The sequence below is a fragment of the Periophthalmus magnuspinnatus genome, chromosome 9, assembly GCF_009829125.3.
Source record: "Periophthalmus magnuspinnatus isolate fPerMag1 chromosome 9, fPerMag1.2.pri, whole genome shotgun sequence".
Taxonomy (NCBI): Eukaryota; Metazoa; Chordata; class Actinopteri; order Gobiiformes; family Gobiidae; genus Periophthalmus; species Periophthalmus magnuspinnatus.
In genome coordinates, this window is record NC_047134.1 from 8,669,006 (window position 1) to 8,687,574 (window position 18,569).

The 18,569-nt window shown below is 42.9% G+C and overlaps 1 protein-coding gene across 1 annotated transcript in view; it reads left to right on the plus strand.

Annotated features, from left to right (window-relative positions):
• arl6ip4 (ADP-ribosylation factor-like 6 interacting protein 4) overlaps positions 1-17,904 on the plus strand; it is a 43,072-nt gene extending 25,168 nt beyond the window's left edge. Inside the window, exons 3-6 of the mRNA XM_033972864.2 lie at positions 12,180-12,297; positions 12,772-12,841; positions 12,921-12,967; positions 16,700-17,904. Coding sequence (XP_033828755.1) covers positions 12,180-12,297; positions 12,772-12,841; positions 12,921-12,967; positions 16,700-16,790 — 326 coding nt within the window. The 3' untranslated portion in view covers positions 16,791-17,904. The remainder of the gene's footprint in view (positions 1-12,179; positions 12,298-12,771; positions 12,842-12,920; positions 12,968-16,699) is intronic.
• Positions 17,905-18,569: the final 665 nt, after the last annotated feature.

Below are 18,569 nucleotides of genomic sequence, written 5' to 3' on the forward strand. Positions count from 1 at the left end.
TGCTAAACTAAAAAGAAATATCCCGGGTTTGTTTTGTTTTCAATCAGTTAAATCACCACACACTAGTTAGTTAAAATATTTTTTTTTAGTTATTCAGTTCAATACAGTAATCCACTTACCTGCATGTCCACATGGTCCAAACAAAGAGGGGGCGTGCCCTATGTCAGCCATTTTATAGACTTGAGAGGGGTCGTGGGCCGGACCATGTGGAGGGGAAAAACTGGTTTAAGTTTGTTTCTTTCTTTGCGTTAATGTCTTGTGTATTTTGTTTCAATGATATAAGTGTTTATAGTTTATTTTGTTAAACACTTTTAGTAAAGGGACTTGGGCCCCAAGAGATGGTTTTATACGGAAAATATTGCTCATGTTACACCCGCAGCCCCTGGAGAAGTGATGGAGTCTACTGGGGAAGGAGCTTCTGGTACACGAGAGTATTTTAGCCAGGGTAATTAGAGAGATGGGGGACATCAGTGTAGCCAGGGTACTCGTGGCCTTTTTTCTTAGTTGTTTAAGTTTTTGTTGCTTAGTTTTCGTTGAGCACTGTCAATTTTTGTAAATATGTATTATTTTAGGGTTCACGGAGTACCACTACACGGACAATAAATATTGTCTAATGGGACTTCTTTTGAGTCTGCCTCCTGTTTTGATCACTCGGGCCAGCTTCCCCACATTTGGTGGCAGCGGTGGGATCCAGACCATTAGGAGGCAGTGAAGATGAAGTCCACAAGACAGAACCCGAAGAAGACTTGTGCTGAGGCTGATGGAGAAACTGGGGTACCTGACGACAAGCAGAGTCCAGTCAGAGAACCACAGGTGAAAAGCTTGGGACAATGGAGAAGTCTACAACAACTTAAGAGGCAACAGAGGATTTGTGAAGTGCAGCAAGCGTGTGTGGAGACTGCAGAGAACGCCCCTGAAGTGAGGATGGTGTCTCGTGCGGAGGTCCACCACCGGACGGCGCTGCTTGGGGCTTTCAGGATGTTGTAGTGTGGCACATTGTGGCGGATGACTGCAGTGTGTGCAACGTCTGTGGCTGCCAGGAGCTGCTGTCTGGAGCTGTAGTCTGGTTGATGCCCAACTGTAGCTGTGTGCAGCTGGAGCAGGCAATCAGATGGTGTTTGGAGAACGGTGAAGTTCTTCAGAAAAGGTTCCGGAAACCCACTGTGGGTAGAGGTTCGCCAGCTCAGGGTTCAACAGGCCAGTGATGGTCTGCTGGAGAGACTGGGCACGATTTGGAACTGGACTTTTTTTTTTTTTTTTTTTTTTGAGAAGGTACTGTCATTGAAGAAAATGTTCTTGATACAAGAGGAGCTTTTGACGTTTTGCGGTAGCCTGTCTAATTGGGAAAGACTGTTAAATTTAGTTTTGTAGTGCCTCCATTTAAAATGTCTCGATTCAAGACTTCCTGTCCCGTGACTCTGACGACTTGCTTAGTTTTCGTTGAGCACTGTCAATTTTTGTAAATATGTATTATTTTTGGGTTCACGGAGTACCACTACACGGACAATAAATATTGTCTAATGGGACTTCTTTTGAGTCTGCCTCCTATTTTGATCACTCGGGCCAGCTTCCCCACAGTTAGTCTTTGGAAATTCTTGGTCTTTGGGTTTTGTTCTTTGTCTCTTTTCTCTGTTTGTAGACATGTTGGGTATGGCTTTTGGCATTTGTCAGAGACATTTCTGGGAGAACAGTTCTTGGACTTAAGACACCCACAGAACAGTTTCTCAGACTAAACAAATTTTACTCTATCATCAACTGTTCCTCCATTAATTTTCAACATTTGTGAAGTGTGTGACTAAGTGTCTTACGAAAGAGCCATGCCATACTAGTCTTTTTATTAGTTCTTGTGGTCAGTGTTTTGGCTTTAAGAACATGGCTTCTTTGTGACTTGTTTTTCATGAAATGCTTGTGGTCTTGGTCAGTTGGCTTTATTGCTTGCAATGAGGTGATAGGATATAATTGCAGGGAATTCATGCTTGTTTGTTCAGGAATTTGACAAATGGCTGAAATCAGGGAACATTTTGTATTCATCTTGAAACTGTCACTGTTCCATTCCAGAGTGCGGCTTTGCTGCTATTCTTATTTTTTCAACACAGTCATTGAATTTTTGTAAGCCTTGTACGTAGGGCATTGCTGACTCAACACTGCTCAGGAAGTATACAACCTCTCATAGGTCTTTGCTGTCCTTGGTTGTGATCTTTGGCTGTATCTTGTCACAATAGGACTTGCCTATTATAAAAGGATTTCCAAATCTATCTTCAAGTATTTCACAGGCTGCAAGATACAGTGAGGCAAATAAGTATTTGAACACCCTGTGATTTTGCAAGTTCTCCCACAAAAAAATTCTGGAAATCACATTGTATTATTTTTTTTTTTTTTTTTTTTTTTTTTTATAATTTATTTGTATGTTACAGCTGCAAATAAGTATTTGAACACCTGCCTATCAGCTAGAATTCTGACCCTCAAAGACCTGTTAAAAAGTCCACCACCACTCCACTTATTATCCTAAATTAGAAGCACCTGTTTGAGGTTGTTAGCTGTATAAAAACACCTGTCCACCCAGTACAATCAGTAAGACTCCAACTGCTAACATGGCCAAGACCAAAGAACTGTCAAAATGCACAAGAAACAAAATTGTAGATCTCCACAAGGCTGGAAAGGGCTATGGGGCAATTGCCAAGCAGCTTGGTGAAAAAAGATCCACTGTTGGAGCAATTATTAGAAAATGGAAGAAGCTAAACATGACTGTCAATCTCCCTCGGACTGGGGCTCCATGCAAGATCTCACCTCGTGGGGTCTCAGTGATGACCGGGGCCATGTATTGCGAGATTTTGGGGAACAACCTCCTTCCCTTAGTTAGAGCATTGAAGATGGGTCATGGTTGGGTCTTCCAACATGACAATGACCTGAAGTCCACAGCCAGGATAACCAAGGAGTGGCTCTGTAAGAAGCATATCAAGGTTCTAGAGTGGCCTAGCCAGTCTCCAGACCTAAACCCAATAGAAAATCTTTGGAGGGACAGTGACAGCCCAGAAAGATCTGTGCGGAGAAGTGGCCAAAATCCCTCTTGCAATCAGTGCAAATCTGGTGAAAAACTATAGGAAACGTTTGACCTCTGTAATTGCAAACAAAGGCTACTGTACCAAATATTAAAATTGATTTTCTCAGGTGTTCAAATACTTATTTGCAGCAGTAACATACTAATAAATAATAATAATAAAAAAAAAAATCATACAATGTGGTTTCCAGATTTTTTTTTAGATTATGTCTCTCACAGTGGACATGCACCTGAGATGAAAATTTCATACCTCTCCATGATTTCTAAGTGGGAGAACTTACAAAAAAAGAAGAGCTCTTCTTGTATTGGCAGGTTTTTACTGTCAACTAAAGTCTAAAAGGCCAGCTTCCAATCATTATACTGCAGTGGATCACCTGTGAAGTCTGCAGGTTCTGGGACAGGGATTCTCTTAGCAGTTATAACTTCAGCAAGTGTTTTCACCAGGTCAATGGAGGCTACTACTACAGCTGATTGAGCCACAGATGCTTGAAGAAGAGCTTGGTGGCTTGTAGGAGCTCTGGCTTTGGAGGAAAAGAATGGTTTAGAATGCACATTTGGAAAACTTGGTGGTAGGAGGGATTAATCTTCCTTTTCCTTTTGGAGAAAACAAGAGGATTGTCTTCATTCTTACCATTGATACTTTGAGCATAAACGTTTAGCCTTGCTTGTGCCGTATTATGCTTTTGCATCTCCTTTAATAGTTCCACTTAGTTCTCTTTTGCTCCAACTTTGCTTTTATTGTTGTGCTTTCTGTTAGAAACGGTGCTATTTTCTTTGCTACTTCAAGTTCTCTAAGTAACTTAATTAAACTGGGCGAACCAGCTAGCATAAAGGCTAGTCATGGATCCAGACACGACGCCGAGCTGATAGCCTCCGCTGATAGCCTCCGCTGATAGCCTCCGCTGATAGCCTCCGCTGATAGCCTCCGCTGATAGCCTCCGCTGATAGCCTCCGCTGATAGCCTCCGCTGATAGCCTCCGCTGATGGGTTTTATGTAATAAATGCACTGAAGCCACTCTCTCAACCTGGGCTGTATCATTCACAAAGATATAGGGAAAACAAAACATCCAAATGCACTCGCAGATTGCAATGGATGCTCTGGTGTCCAGAGCGTCCAAGACGCTTTTTAGAGGTGTCCCCCCTCAAATGCAAAGGTGTCCAACTAGAGGTGCCCATCACGTTCTTGATGCCCTGGTGTGAACGCACCATCTCATTGATGTTTTCTTTTCATAATTTTAATTACTTCTTCTGAGGCTCCTACATCAGCTGCAGCTTCTTGTCTTGTCCCTATAGATGACCGCTTAGACATATTGGAGGTGGCCTTGGACTTGCAGGTAATCCTTAAAGAGACACTGCTTGAACTATCGAACACTGACTTTGAGTCCAACCAGGGAATGTCTTCTGGATTGCCATCTTGTTCGAGAAGACACTGCTCCTTAGCCATAGCAGCTTGACTAATAGCCCAGCACACATCACATTTTCTTCTTATTTCATCATGTTTTGCAAATGTATGTCTGAAATGTATCTATTACACTCACAGCTTCAGTGATTAGCTTAGTGTCTTTACTTTTCATAAATCTCTTAAAACAGTTTATATGGTATTTCCATTTCTTGTACAGACGTTCAGAATCTTTGGTTTGATCACTTAGTTTAGCCTCATATAGAGATCTTCTCTTTTCAGCATTTTCAGCGTACTCACTGGCTTTTACAAACATCTACTGGATGTGTTCTATCTGCTGATGTGGAGAGCTGAGGAGCTGCTTCTCCGTCTGCACTATCTACTTTAGTGTGCTGTACCTTTATCTTCATTTGCTATTTTAACTTTAATTAGCAGCTTGAATCTTTCTTAAGCAGGTTATGCAATTACTTGTTTGGTCTTTTGGATTATTATTTTAGGGTTAGACACAGTTTACAAGTGCTTGTGCTACTTCCAAGACACAAACTTTAGTGCTTTTTTTTTTTTTAACTTTCACTTGATAATTTTATCTTGGCTTTTAACGATGCTTTATTGGAGCACTTAGTACTTCCCTTGCATATAGCATCGTGTTAGTAGCTTTGGTACTGACCGTCTCGTTTCATCTCAGGCAGTGTAGTATTCTACTACGCCAGCTTGTCCACAAACATGAGAGACACGAGAGTTCTTTACTGATGTTTACTGTGGTCTTACTTCGTCATCACAGTTCACACCGTAGAATTAGCAAACACATAAAATATAACATAAGCTCTGGCTCATATTACATATACACACAAAATTGCACATGAACACATGGAAAATATACATACTACTTTTGCCTGCTAGTAAACAAACCAGTTAACTGAATTTTTAGATTCTTAATTGCTTCTTTAAATATAAATTATAATGTTTTATGCTTACAGGAGCTTCTGAACCATTTTCTAAACCTGTGGCTCTTTCACGACAGTCGGGCTCATTAATATCGCTCCCATGCTTGTTCATGTCGTACTACATGACTGCTCTAAGCAATCAGAGCTTGGGTTTAGCTAGAGTGGACATAGAGCATAGCCGAAGCTAAAGACAACAGACAAATTTTGAGCTGAGAAAAAAATTGGTAAAAAATCGCCACCAAATTCAAACTTTGTGATAGTTGTAGGTGCCCTGTCAGCTGAACACAAACAGTTTGTGATTATATTGCTCTCTATGAGAAAAAAAATTTCTGGGCAGGGGGGATTTTTTTCGTTGTAGTACCAATGAGTGGCCACTAATCCAACTTGAGACGGCTCTAAGATAGCTATACCCTATCTAGTTATTTTAAAAGAACCATGGTCTGACTGTCCATTATTAAAAGGCTGAACCAGGAGACAGGAAGTAGTTTTAACAACCTTAAACTAGACTTATGATAAACTAAACATTTACAATATTGTTCAGACTGAAATATCTTTATGGTCTTATAAATGATAAATAAATAATGGGAAATTAAATGTGAAATGTAATTACAGAAAATGAGTCAAGTCAATTTTATTACAAACACACCAGTGCCATCTACTGGTCAAATAAGTGAACAATAACATTCAACTGTTACAAAAACTATAGATGAACACATATGGAGTTTAGCTAAAAAAAAAAAAAAAAAAACTCAAAATAAATTGATTTTTAAAAATGTACACCCTTTGTTTTGAACACTGCTCAGCATTTTCACTAATGAACCCTGAAAAGTTACACCAGTGAAGTGAAACCTATTTCAGGAGACTTCATCATGAAGCTCATTGAGAGAGTCATGTTTTTTTGGGTTTTTTTTTTTTGCTACGTAATTCCATATATATCCCCTCCCCGAACCGCCACCTTAACATGGTGGAGGGGTTTGAGCACCCGAATGATCCTGGGAGCTATGTTGTCGGGGGCTTCATGCCCCTGGTAGGGTCACCCATGGCAAACAGGTCCTGGGAGACGGGTCTGACTAAGAGCGGTTCAGAAGCCCATCATGGAAAGTAAAAGATCAAGGCCAGTTACGTCGCCCGGACTGGCGTTACCGGGGCCCCACCCTGGAGCCAGGCCTGGGGTGGGTGCTCGGCAGCGAGCGCCTGGTGGCCGGGCCTTTCCCCACGGGGCCCGGTCGAGCCCAGCCCGAAGAAACGACGTGGGGCCGTCCTCCCGTGGACCCACCACCTGCGGGAGGAGCCATGAGGGGCGGGTGCGGAGAGATCCGGGTAGCAGTCGAAGGCGGGGACCTCGACGACCGGATCTCCGGACATGGAGACTAGCTCTAGGGACATGGAATGTCACCTCGCTGGGGGGGAAGGAGCCTGAGCTTGTGCGGGAGGTTGAGCGTTACCGGCTAGATATAGTCGGCCTCACCTCCACGCACAGCTTGGGCTCTGGAACCCATCTTCTTGAGAGGGGTTGGACTCTCCATTTCTCTGGCGTTGCCCGCGGGGAGCGGCGGCGAGCTGGTGTGGGCTTGCTCATTGCCCCACAGCTCAGCCGCTGCGTGTTGGGGTTCACTCCGGTGAACGAGAGGGTCACGTCCCTGCGCTTTCGGGTCGGGGAGAGGTCTCTCACTGTTGTGTCGGCCTACGGGCCAAACAGCAGTGCAGAGTACCCGGCCTTCTTGGAGTCCCTGGGAGGGGTACTAGACAGTGCACCAACCGGGGACTCCGTTGTTCTCCTGGGGGACTTCAACGCCCATGTGGGTAACGACAGTGACACTTGGAGGGGCGTGATTGGGAGGAACGGCCTCCCCGATCTGAACCCGAGCGGTGTTTTGTTATTGGACTTCTGTGCTAGTCACAGCTTGTCCATAACAAACACCATGTTCAAGCACAAGGGTGTCCATCGGTGCACATGGCACCAGGACACTCTAGGTCGGAGGTCGATGATCGACTTTGTTGTCGTGTCATCTGACCTCCGACCGCGTGTCTTGGACACTCGGGTGAAGAGAGGGGCTGAGCTGTCAACTGATCACCACCTGGTGGTGAGTTGGATCCGCTGGCGGAGGAGGAAGCCGGACAGACCTGGCAGGCCCAAGCGTATTGTGAGGGTCTGCTGGGAACGTCTGGCGGAGCCCTCTGTCAGGGGGGTCTTCAACTCCCACCTCCGGGAGAGCTTCTCCCTGATCCCGGGGGAGGTTGGAGACATGGACTCCGAGTGGGCCATGTTCTCCACCTCTATTGTTGATGCGGCTGCTCGTAGCTGTGGTCGTAAGGTCTGTGGTGCTTGTCGCGGCGGCAATCCCCGAACCCGGTGGTGGACACCGGAAGTAAGGGATGCCGTCAAGCTGAAGAAGGAGTCCTATCGAGCCTTGTTGGCTCGTGGGACTCCTGAGGCAGCTGATGAGTACCGGCAGGCCAAGCGTGCCGCGGCTCGGGCAGTCACAGAGGCAAAAACTCGGGGTTGGGAGGAGTTCGGGGAGGCCATGGAGGAGGACTATCGGACGGCCTCAAAGAGATTCTGGCAAACCGTCCGACGCCTCAGGAGGGGAAAGCAGTGCTTCACCAACACTGTTTACAGTGCGGGTGGAGAGCTGCTGACCTCGACTGGGGATGTTGTCGGGCGGTGGAAGGAATACTTTGAGGATCTCCTCAATCCCACTGTCACGTCTTCCGAGGAGGAAGCAGAAACTGGGGACCCAGAGGCGGACTCGTCCATCACCCTGGCTGAAGTCACTGAGGTGGTTGGCAAGCTCCTCGGTGGCAAGGCTCCGGGGGTGAATGAGATCCGTCCTGAGTACCTCAAGTCTCTGGATGTTGTGGGACTGTCTTGGCTGACACGTCTCTGCAACATCGCGTGGCGGTCGGGGACAGTACCTGTGGAATGGCAGACCGGGGTGGTGGTCCCTCTGTATAAAAAGGGGGACCGGAGGGTGTGTTCCAATTACAGGGGAATCACACTCCTCAGCCTTCCCGGTAAGGTCTATTCCAGGGTGCTGGAGAGGAGAATCCGACCGATAGTCGAACCTCGGATTCAGGAGGAGCAGTGTGGTTTTCGTCCTGGTCGTGGAACACTGGACCAGCTCTATACTCTCCATCGGGTCCTCGAGGGCTCATGGGAGTATGCCCAACCAGTCCACATGTGTTTTGTGGATCTGGAGAAGGCATTCGACCGTGTCCCTCGTGGTGTCCTTTGGGGGGTGCTCTGGGAGTATGGGGTCCGGGGTTCTTTGCTAAGGGCTGTCCGGTCCCTGTATGACCGGAGCAGGAGCTGTGTTCGCATTGCCGGCAGTAAGTCAGACCTGTTCCCAGTGCATGTTGGACTCCGCCAGGGCTGCCCTTTGTCACCGGTTCTGTTCATTATATTTATGGACAGAATTTCTAGGCGCAGTCAGGGGCCGGAGGGGGCCTGGTTTGGGAACCACAGGATTTCATCTCTGCTGTTTGCAGATGATGTTGTCCTGATGGCTTCTTCGAGCCAGGACCTGCAGCAGGCACTGGGGCGGTTTGCAGCCGAGTGTGAAGCGGCTGGGATGAGAATCAGCTCCTCCAAATCCGAGGCCATGGTTCTCGACCGGAAAAAGGTGGTTTGCTCTCTCCGGGTGGGTGGTGAGTCTCTGCCCCAAGTGGAGGAGTTCAAGTATCTTGGGGTCTTGTTCACGAGTGAGGGAAGGATGGAGCGTGAGATTGACAGGCGGATCGGTGCAGCGTCTGCAGTGATGCGGTCGCTGTATCGGTCCGTTGTGGTAAAGAAGGAGCTGAGCCGGAAGGCGAAGCTCTCGATTTACCGGTCAATCTACGTTCCTACCCTCACCTATGGTCATGAGCTTTGGGTAATGACTGAAAGGACAAGATCGCGGATACAAGCGGCTGAAATGGGCTTCCTCCGCAGAGTGGCCGGGCGCACCCTTAGGGATAGGGTGAGGAGCTCGGTCACACGGGAGGAGCTCGGAGTAGAGCCGCTGCTCCTACACGTTGAGAGGAACCAGCTGAGGTGGCTCGGGCATCTGCTCAGGATGCCTCCTGGACGCCTCCCTAGGGAGGTGTTCTGGGCATGTCCCACCGGGAGGAGGCCCCGGGGAAGACCCAGGACACGCTGGAGGGACTATGTCTCTCGGCTGGCCTGGGAACGCCTTGGGGTCCCACCGGAGGAGCTGGAGGACGTGTCCGGGGTGAGGGAAGTCTGGGAGTCCCTGCTTAGACTGCTGCCCCCGCGACCCGGCCCCGGATAAGCGGAAGAAAATGGATGGATGGATGGAATTCCATATATCTTGTTTCATATACTTGATGTCTCCAGTATGTATCTAAAATGCAGAAAGTAGTAAACACGAAAAAAAAACTGAATGAGGTTGTGTCCAAACTTTTGACTGGTCGTGTCATGCACGTTAGATTATTGTGAGACGTGGCCGGGCAAACGACATTAGTCGACATTAGAGTTAGTTCTATCCAAACTGCTTTGGGTTGTGTCAGGTTTGAAATGGTTGCCTCCTCTTTTGTTCACTTTTGGCTGTGTTGTAGCCACATGACAGAACTGGGTCTTTGGCTGGTCTGTCAGAGTCAGGCCTGAGTCTGGAGCTGTGCTGGAGGTCCCTGGGGTGCTTCATCTAAGTCTTCTAAACCCGTTTGTTGTACTTTGTAGTGAAGAAGGGGAAATCCAGTTTAAATAATGGTATTCATCAATCAATCACTATATTCATCCCAAAAGGCCAGTTCAGTTTGCAGCTCTCTGGTGGAGATGGTGTAATCCTTCATTTGTCCGAGGTGGTTCAATGTAGAGATGCTTTCAACGGCGGTCATCTGGACACTGTTTTTGAAATCAAGATGTTTCGGCTTCCATCCAGAAGCTATTTTCAACTTGATGGCTTTTGAATGGGAGCTGAAACGTCTTGATTTCAAAAACCAGATGACCACCATTGAAGCATTCTCTAGTAAGAGTAAAAAAGTATTTGTAAGTAAGAGTAACTGTTGGACCATGACATCTGATTTATTATTTGAAGTCAAAATTTGAAGGACAAAACATTAAAGCCACTGTATTTTACTTTGTTACAGGCTTGCATCTCCACAAATCTGATTCTTATTTAACCTGCTCCTTCTGCTTTTTCCATGGAAATGTTGTTCATTTGGCTGTAATCTCTCACATTACGGCATAAAACCTGCCTATCTTCATGGAGAATGTTTCAAAGTGTGGTTTTATCTTTCTATTTCCACGCAGGTGGCATGCCCCCTCCAGAAGGTTATGTACTGTGCCTTTAAATAAAGCACAAAATGAAACAAAAGGCTAGATACAAAAACTCAAACTAAATCATATCTGAAGGAGCGGTGCAAGAAACACAAATGTTCAAATCATGTCATATTGTTAACATAAAGCTTTTGTGATGTAGAATTACTCACAGTGGGAAGAGTAATAGCAACACTTTTACTCAAGGAATAAATAAATAAAATCAATAAAAAAAATTTATTCAAGTAGGAGTGAAAGTATGCTGCTAGAAAAGTACTCAGAAAAGTACACTTTCTTCAAAAAGTGACTCAAGAAAATGTTAATGAGTAAATGTAACTGATTATTACTGATGCTACATTACTGAAATTTTATTATTATATTACTGAAAATCACGTACAACCACTTGCGTTATACATTATACATGCATTATACATTCAAATCAGGAAACACATTGGCAGGGTGACTTTCCATTTAAAAGTTTAAAAGTAATGGCAGAAGGACTAAAAGAATTTGCATAGCAGTTGGTCTTTTGTTGTGGAGTGACATATCGCCTCCCGCAGGGCATTAGCACAAACTGCGAGTGCAGGACATGATTAGGCTGGCTCATTATGGCCGAAACATTTGGAGTACCCTTTTTCTGCCTACACAATTAATTTTACGCCACACACTTTAACTGTGTGCTTTAGATCATTGAGACAACCCATGAAACCAACAAATAAAAGACAATGTCAACAAACGTTTGATAAGGGAATCATACAAAGGATTTAGAATGCTTCTCTCTCTGACATTACTGGTCTAGCCGCCTTTTACTCACTCTTCTTTAGCTCTCGAACTGAATCCTAAAAAAGGAATAAACTGAACTCTTACACAAAGTCACACAACTTTAAAAAAAGGAATGAACTGAACTCTCACACAAAGTCAAAATATTTGATAAAGAACTGCCCTTCTTTTTGTTGTTTTAAAATTGTTAATTTTGTTCAATGTAGTACGATTAAATGGTATGCCACTTTATGTTTTGACTTTTGCCAAATATATTTTACTTTATTCCAATCCAATCTGTCCTGTGTGTCATTCATGCGCAAGCTCCCTGAGCAGCCTGTTCTTCTGTGTCGGTCTTAATGCGTTAATTGCCATAAACAATAGCCCAACCAACTAAAAATACTATAATGGTTACAATGTCGTGTCTGTGATATCTCAGTGATGCCGTGTCTATGATCTCTCTCAGTGATGTCGTGTCTGTGTTCTTTCTCAGTGATGTCGTGTCTGTGTTCTCAGTGATGACGTGTCTCTGTTCTCTCAGTGATGTCGTGTCTGTGTTCTCAGTGATGACGTGTCTCTGTTCTCTCAGTGATGACGTGTCTGTTCTCTCGGTGATGTCGTGTCTGTGTTCTCTCGGTGATGTCGTGTCTGTGTTCTCTCAGTGATGATGTATTGTCTGTGTTCTCTCTGTGATGTGTCTGTGTTCTCTCAGTGACGTTGTGTCTGAGTTCTCTCAGTGATGTCTTGTTTGTATTCTTCTAGTAATGACGGATGAGCAGAAGGTGCGGCTCTCCACCAAGAGACCCTTGACCAAAGAGGAGTACGAGGCCCGGCAGAGCGTGATCCGTCGCGTGTTGGACCCAGAGACTGGACGAACCAGGTTTCTTTGAACGCACCACAAGTCACATTTTGATGTATTGTTCAACAAAGCCAAAGATTATTTTGCCTTGAAACAACTTAGATTTTCTAGGTCCAGCCATTCTACATAATTAGTTCTCAAAATCTGTATCCACTTGGTAAAAACATGTAATAGGGCTGTAAGATTTTCACATTTTGAATGGATGTAATATGCAATTTTTGAAGTATCATAATTTTTTCACATACACTAAAATGTGATTCTTGAGTTTATCAGTTCATTTTTTTTCTTTTTGTGAATAAAAAAAAAAAAAACTTTAAAAATGTGAACTTTTAACAGATTTTTTAAATCAAAACATAAAGCACAAATCTAATACTTGCCAGAAAAATTTTAAAAACTGAATATTTTTTACCAAATTGTTCAGCCTTACTTTTTCCTGGCAGCACATTTGAACGTAGCTGTAACACTGTACTCATTGTGCTCGTGTCCTGTTTTCAGACTGGTGAGAGGAGAGGGGGAAATCATTGAGGAAATAGTGAGTCGGGAAAGACACAAAGAAATCAACAAGGTTTGAAAAGCTCGTGCTGCACAAAGCCGTCTGCGCCAGACCACAGATGTGTGTTTAAAGTAAAGTTTGTCTCTCACAGCATGCCACCAGTGGGGATGGGGCTGCCTTCCAGAGGAGACTGGGCAGGTAAAGGACTGCACACTTGTATATGATTCTTAAAGTGCACATGACAGGTTAGACAAGTAGACACGGAGTGCAGAGTTTTCCAGGAAAAATGGACTGAGAAGTATTTATTCACAGAAGTGAATGCAAAACCAGTGTGCTTGGTATGTAATCAGCAAGTTGCAGTGTTCAAAGAGTTTAATATTCGGTGCCACTATGAGACTCATCATAAAGACAAGTATGACCACTTGAAAGGACAAAGAAGGAAAGACGAGATAAACAAATTGGTCGCTGGTCTGAAGAAACAGCAGTCTACTTTTACGCGCAACCGCGATATCGCTGATGGGGCTGTAAGAGCCAGCTACATTATTGCCAACGAGCTGGTGCAGGCATCCAAGCCATTTTCTGATGGGGAGTTTGTAAAAACATGCATGCTGAAGGCTGCAGAAGTCGTGTGCCCTGGAAAGCGACCTGCCTTTGCCAATATTAGTCTAACGAGGAACACTGTCGCAGATCGGGTGACAGAACTCTCGGGTGACTTGAGCAGCCAACTGAAAGGGAAAATCAAGTCATTTATCTCATTTTCAGTTGCAATAGATGAGAGCTCCGATGTCACAGATATTGCTCAACTGGCCATATTCATTAGAGGTGTTGATGAAACTATGACCATCACCTGAGGAGCTGCTTGAATTGGTGCCCATGAATGACACCACAACAGCAGATGACATTTTCGGCGCTCTCGTTGGAGCGCCGGACAAGGTGAGAGCGGACCGGTCCCGTGCTGAGCCTGGCTACCGACGGTGCGCCATCAATGGTCGGGAGAAAGGCAGGCGTTGCCACAAAATTCCGTGACAAAGTACAGACCGCAAGTGGAGGACAAGAGTTTTGGGCATTTCACTGTATTTTGCATCAGGAGGAGTTATGTTGCAAAACACTGCAAATGGACCATGTTATGAGTGTGGTTGTGAAAACTGTCAATTTCATCAGAGCGCGCGGTCTAAATCACCGTCAGTTTGACACATTTCTCAGTGATAATGACATTCATGCTGGCCTACCATACCACACTGACGTGCGGTGGTTAAGCAGAGGTGCAGTACTCAAGCGCTTCTTTGAGCTACGAGGGGAAATTGGACAGTTCATGGAGAAGGGACGCCCAGTAAAGGAACTTAAATCAATTCAGTTCAGATATTCAGCGAACTTGAGAACAAATTTGGCTTTTTTCGCTCGCCATTTACAGTGAAGCCTTCTGATATGCCAGCTGACATTCAACTCGAGCTTATTGACTTGCAGTGCGATTCCGCTATGAAGGATAAATTTGGGTCCGTGGGATTGGATACGTTTTATCAATATCTTGTGCCAGGTTACCCCAAATTAACAGCCATGGCTGCAAAGGTTCTATCCATGTTTGGGACTACTTATCTTTGTGAACAGGTGTTCTCCGTTATGAACAGTAATAAAACAAAGCAGCGCTCAAGGTTAACAAATAAACACTTGAATGACATTGTTAAATGTGCTGCTACTCAGGATTTGACACCTAATATCGATGCACTAATGAAGGCAAAAAGATGCCAAGTTTCAGGAGCCAGCAGCAGCAAGTAGACTGCAGGAGTGCAGTGAGAGAGAAAAAAAGTGTGATGACATGAAATTTGTTTGCACTCATGAATACAGATAATTAAAAATAAGATTAATCTGGTTTCATATTAAAGACAATTAATATTGTGCAGTATATTCTCAGCTTCAGTAGGCCCAGCCTAGTAGTTTGATCTGATGTAGTCTAATCTTATTGCCCATGCACTGCTATAACCTTTAATTTAATTTTATTTTGTATTTCTTTTTTTATTTATTTCAAAGCAGTATGACAATTAAGGCGAAAATATTTTATACTTGAGTTTGTTTAGTGTGGTGAGTTGGTTCAGGTGTAAAACTGCATTCACTCAACTGTTAAAATAAACTAGTTGTTAACACATTCACCGCCAAACATGAAAATCTTTTTTTTTTGTGAATAAATGTGTTGTGTTGTGTTGTGCTTAGAAAAGATCCCTTGTCATCCGTGATTATAATATGTAGGGTAGGCTACAAATGTAGGCTGAATGATAAAGCATAGTACTGAAAAACAAAGCTAAATATTTGGAGTTGACATTTTTTTATTGATCCGGCCCACCTGAGAACAGAAAGTCTGGATCCGGTCCCAGAGCCAAACTGAGTTTGACATGCCTGCTCTACAGGATACAGGAAGTAAATGGTCACATTTTTCTATAGCACTTTTCCACCTTTGAAGGTGCTCAAAGCGCTTTACAACAAGGAACCACTCACCCATTCACACACACATTCATACACCAGTGTACACAGACACTGAGGGCGAGGAGGGTTAAGTGCCCCTGTGTGAGCTAGAATCGCACCGCCAACCTATGGGTCAGTGGATCTGACCGCTCAACCAATAATGTTTTTTTATGTCAAGAGCGGGATTTGGATCAGTGGACAAACACTCTACCAACTGAGCTACTGTCACCCCCGTGGCACTGAGTTATAAAACAGAATCTTTCTACCTGATGAAATTTCTATCCAGTGTAGAGACACAAGAAAGGCATTTTCTAACAGTTTAAACCTTAATTTAAGAAAATAAAGGTAGTCATTTATTTTATTTTGTAATTTAGGAAAGTTATAGCCCTTAAAATAATTGTTGCTAGCAGTTATGGAATTAACTCTATGCATGTCAAATCTGATGCTCGTGTCCAACCAAGAAGTAAAATTCTAAACCACCGAAATTTAAAATTAAGGAAAATTGTTGTGGAAATAATGCTCTTTTTGCAGGCTCTGATGAATGTTAAAGCAAAAACAAGAGTTTATTTCTTGCAAGAAATAGGTCCGACAGCATCAGACAGCTAATGATGGAAATCATCAGGTTTATATAGTTTGAGATGACCAGAGGACATACATTTCTTAGTAAGGATGTGACACTCTGAGGTGTGGACAGACAAGCTCCTGGACACACAGTGTGATACATTTCAAAGGAGAGAGATCTGAAAGCCAACTGTATGGTCTGCTTGCATCTATCTTCACAACACATCTTAACAAGATTAGCAACCAAAAGGGAACAAAAGGGTTTAGATGAAAGGTTTTCTAACACTGTCTTTGACTACCAAACCAAATGAGTTTTAGTTACAAGACCATGTCATTTCTAAAAGGTAAAATAATCACAATATTTTAATTTCCTTTACAAAACTAAGCAAGATTTTTTTTTTAATTAAATATATATATACTTCAATATAATGTTAATTATGTTTTAGTGAAACTAGTAGTCATATGCACTTTAAATGGCATTTACCCTTGAATCATGTTATAATGTTGGCTTATCAAACACTGACCTTTCATTTTGATTATTGCTCTGAAACACAAGTGTTCTTATTGTGAGCAAGCTTGTGTCACCACAAACCTAACTCTTATTTGGCCTGAAGGAGGGCCTCCTGCCGTTTGTTTCCATGGAAATGTTATTCCCTTGGGCTATAATCTTTCAGTGTGGCATAAAACGTATCTATCTCCATGGAGAAGATTCTAAAGTATGATTTTTTTTATGTTTTTTTTACATTCTGTTTCCATGGAATTAAGGCCACTTATTTAAGTATTTGAACTAATTTATCAAAAGGTGAGTATAAAACATAATATGGGCCATTCAACAAAAAAATAAGATGAATAGTGCACACAATTATCACTTTGTATTTAAACATTTAAATATGTGTTGTTTTTTGGTCCCTGTAGAGAAATCTGTCCTCTGCATTTGGCCCATCCTGCAGTCAGTGCCAGCGGAAAACCACCGAGCAGCACCCAGGGACCCACCTCCAAATACTGAGCCAGAATTTTCAACTGAAATAAAAACAAATAAAAAAATAAAAACATAACATTGAAATTTTGTAACACTTAAAGGAACTGTATGTAGTCTGCATTCTTACAGTTTGAAAAAGTTACAAGTCAGTTCAGTTACAACTGAACCTGTGTTGCCAGAGCTTTAACCTGCAGATAGAGGACACATACAAGTTTTTCTCATTCTCAGTTTATGGACAGGCCTCATGTGAAAGCTCAGAACCTCCAGAATTCACTGAACTACAGAGGCTGCACTAGCACAGATTCATGATTGGCTGCAGGTGCTGGTGTTTAAGTAGGTTTAGGTGACAATTCAGATCTGACAACACAAATGTGAGACTTGTGTATGCTCATTCTACATTCTGATTGGATAATGGTTTTGAGAACAAAAACACCAAATGCAACATATACAACTTGGCCATCATGTCCAATGTTTTTGTAATGATAATAAATCAGCATTACAATTATCAATATCAGTAAAGGCTCTATTTGATTTGAACATGTGTCTCGTACCTGAAAGCATAGTTCATGTTTGTGGAATTTAAAATTGAAATGTTACATACAGTTCCTTTAACCTTAAATATTTAAGTTGTGTTAAAAAAAATTATGTAACGTGTCTGGTTTGGCCTTTTGGTCTCCATAGATATTTTGTGTTCAAATGTTCCACAGTATGGCATAACTGGACAGGCCAGATCTGTGGAGAGGCTGCTCCCTCTAAAAATGCATGTTTTTGACCAGAAACACATATTGAATATTTTCAAGATATTCATGTTTAATTATGCTAAATTGACTTTGCAGCTGTTATAAAATTCCCTCATCAAAAAGATGCTAGAAGAGGTTTTAGATGTAATCCTGCAATTTCTCTTGTGCCGGTTTGAACCCTTATTGTTAGCTGTGAGATTCTGTACAAAGCTCAGCCTACAAGCCTACGTCACCCATGCTCCTGCATAGCAAGTTTCATTAGTGGGATGTATGCTGATTGTGCTGTAAGGGCAAAATAAAACTAAACTGAACATGTTAATACATTGTTTGTGGTGAATATAGTATTTTCAAAACAATAAAAATGTAACCTGATCTAAATATGTTATGTGTAAGCAGTTAATACCCCATACAAGTAAAATACTCCCTCTTTAGGCATTTAGTTGTGGGCTGTAAAAAGTGTTTCTAAAGGTGCATTATGTAACAGTTCTGTTGGAGGGTCTTCCACCTGCTTGTCTCCATTGCTATGCTTTGATTGTTTCACAACATAGCATTAAACTGGAGAAGTGAGCCTGCTTACTGTAAGAATGCATGTTTTTGAAAGTATTTCATTTGGAACAGAACACATGTAATTGACGTTAAAGTTGAGTATCAAATATCCAATGTGTAGAAATGTACCAGTCAGCTAGTGTTGCCACTATACTAAACAATTTCGATACTAAGGAATAGATTTGATTCTCTATACAGATTCCAATTGTCTTTTGACAATAGAATGTGATTTTCAACATAAAATTGTATGTAATCTCTCAGTCATCCAGGTAGGTTCATAGTGGTCCATGGGTGTATATCAGTCTATGTGGTCTTATACTTGTTCTGATACAGCTCATCATTCCACTGCTATTCAGGAAAGGTTCATGTCTGTCCGGTGAATGTGACTTTAGTATTGATTCCTGCTCAAATAAGTATTTAGTTTCAGTACTGGTTTTAGTATCTGATTTTTTATATTTTTGACAACCCTACAGACAACTAATCGTCATGAGACAAGCAAGTTGTAGACAGTCTACCAGAA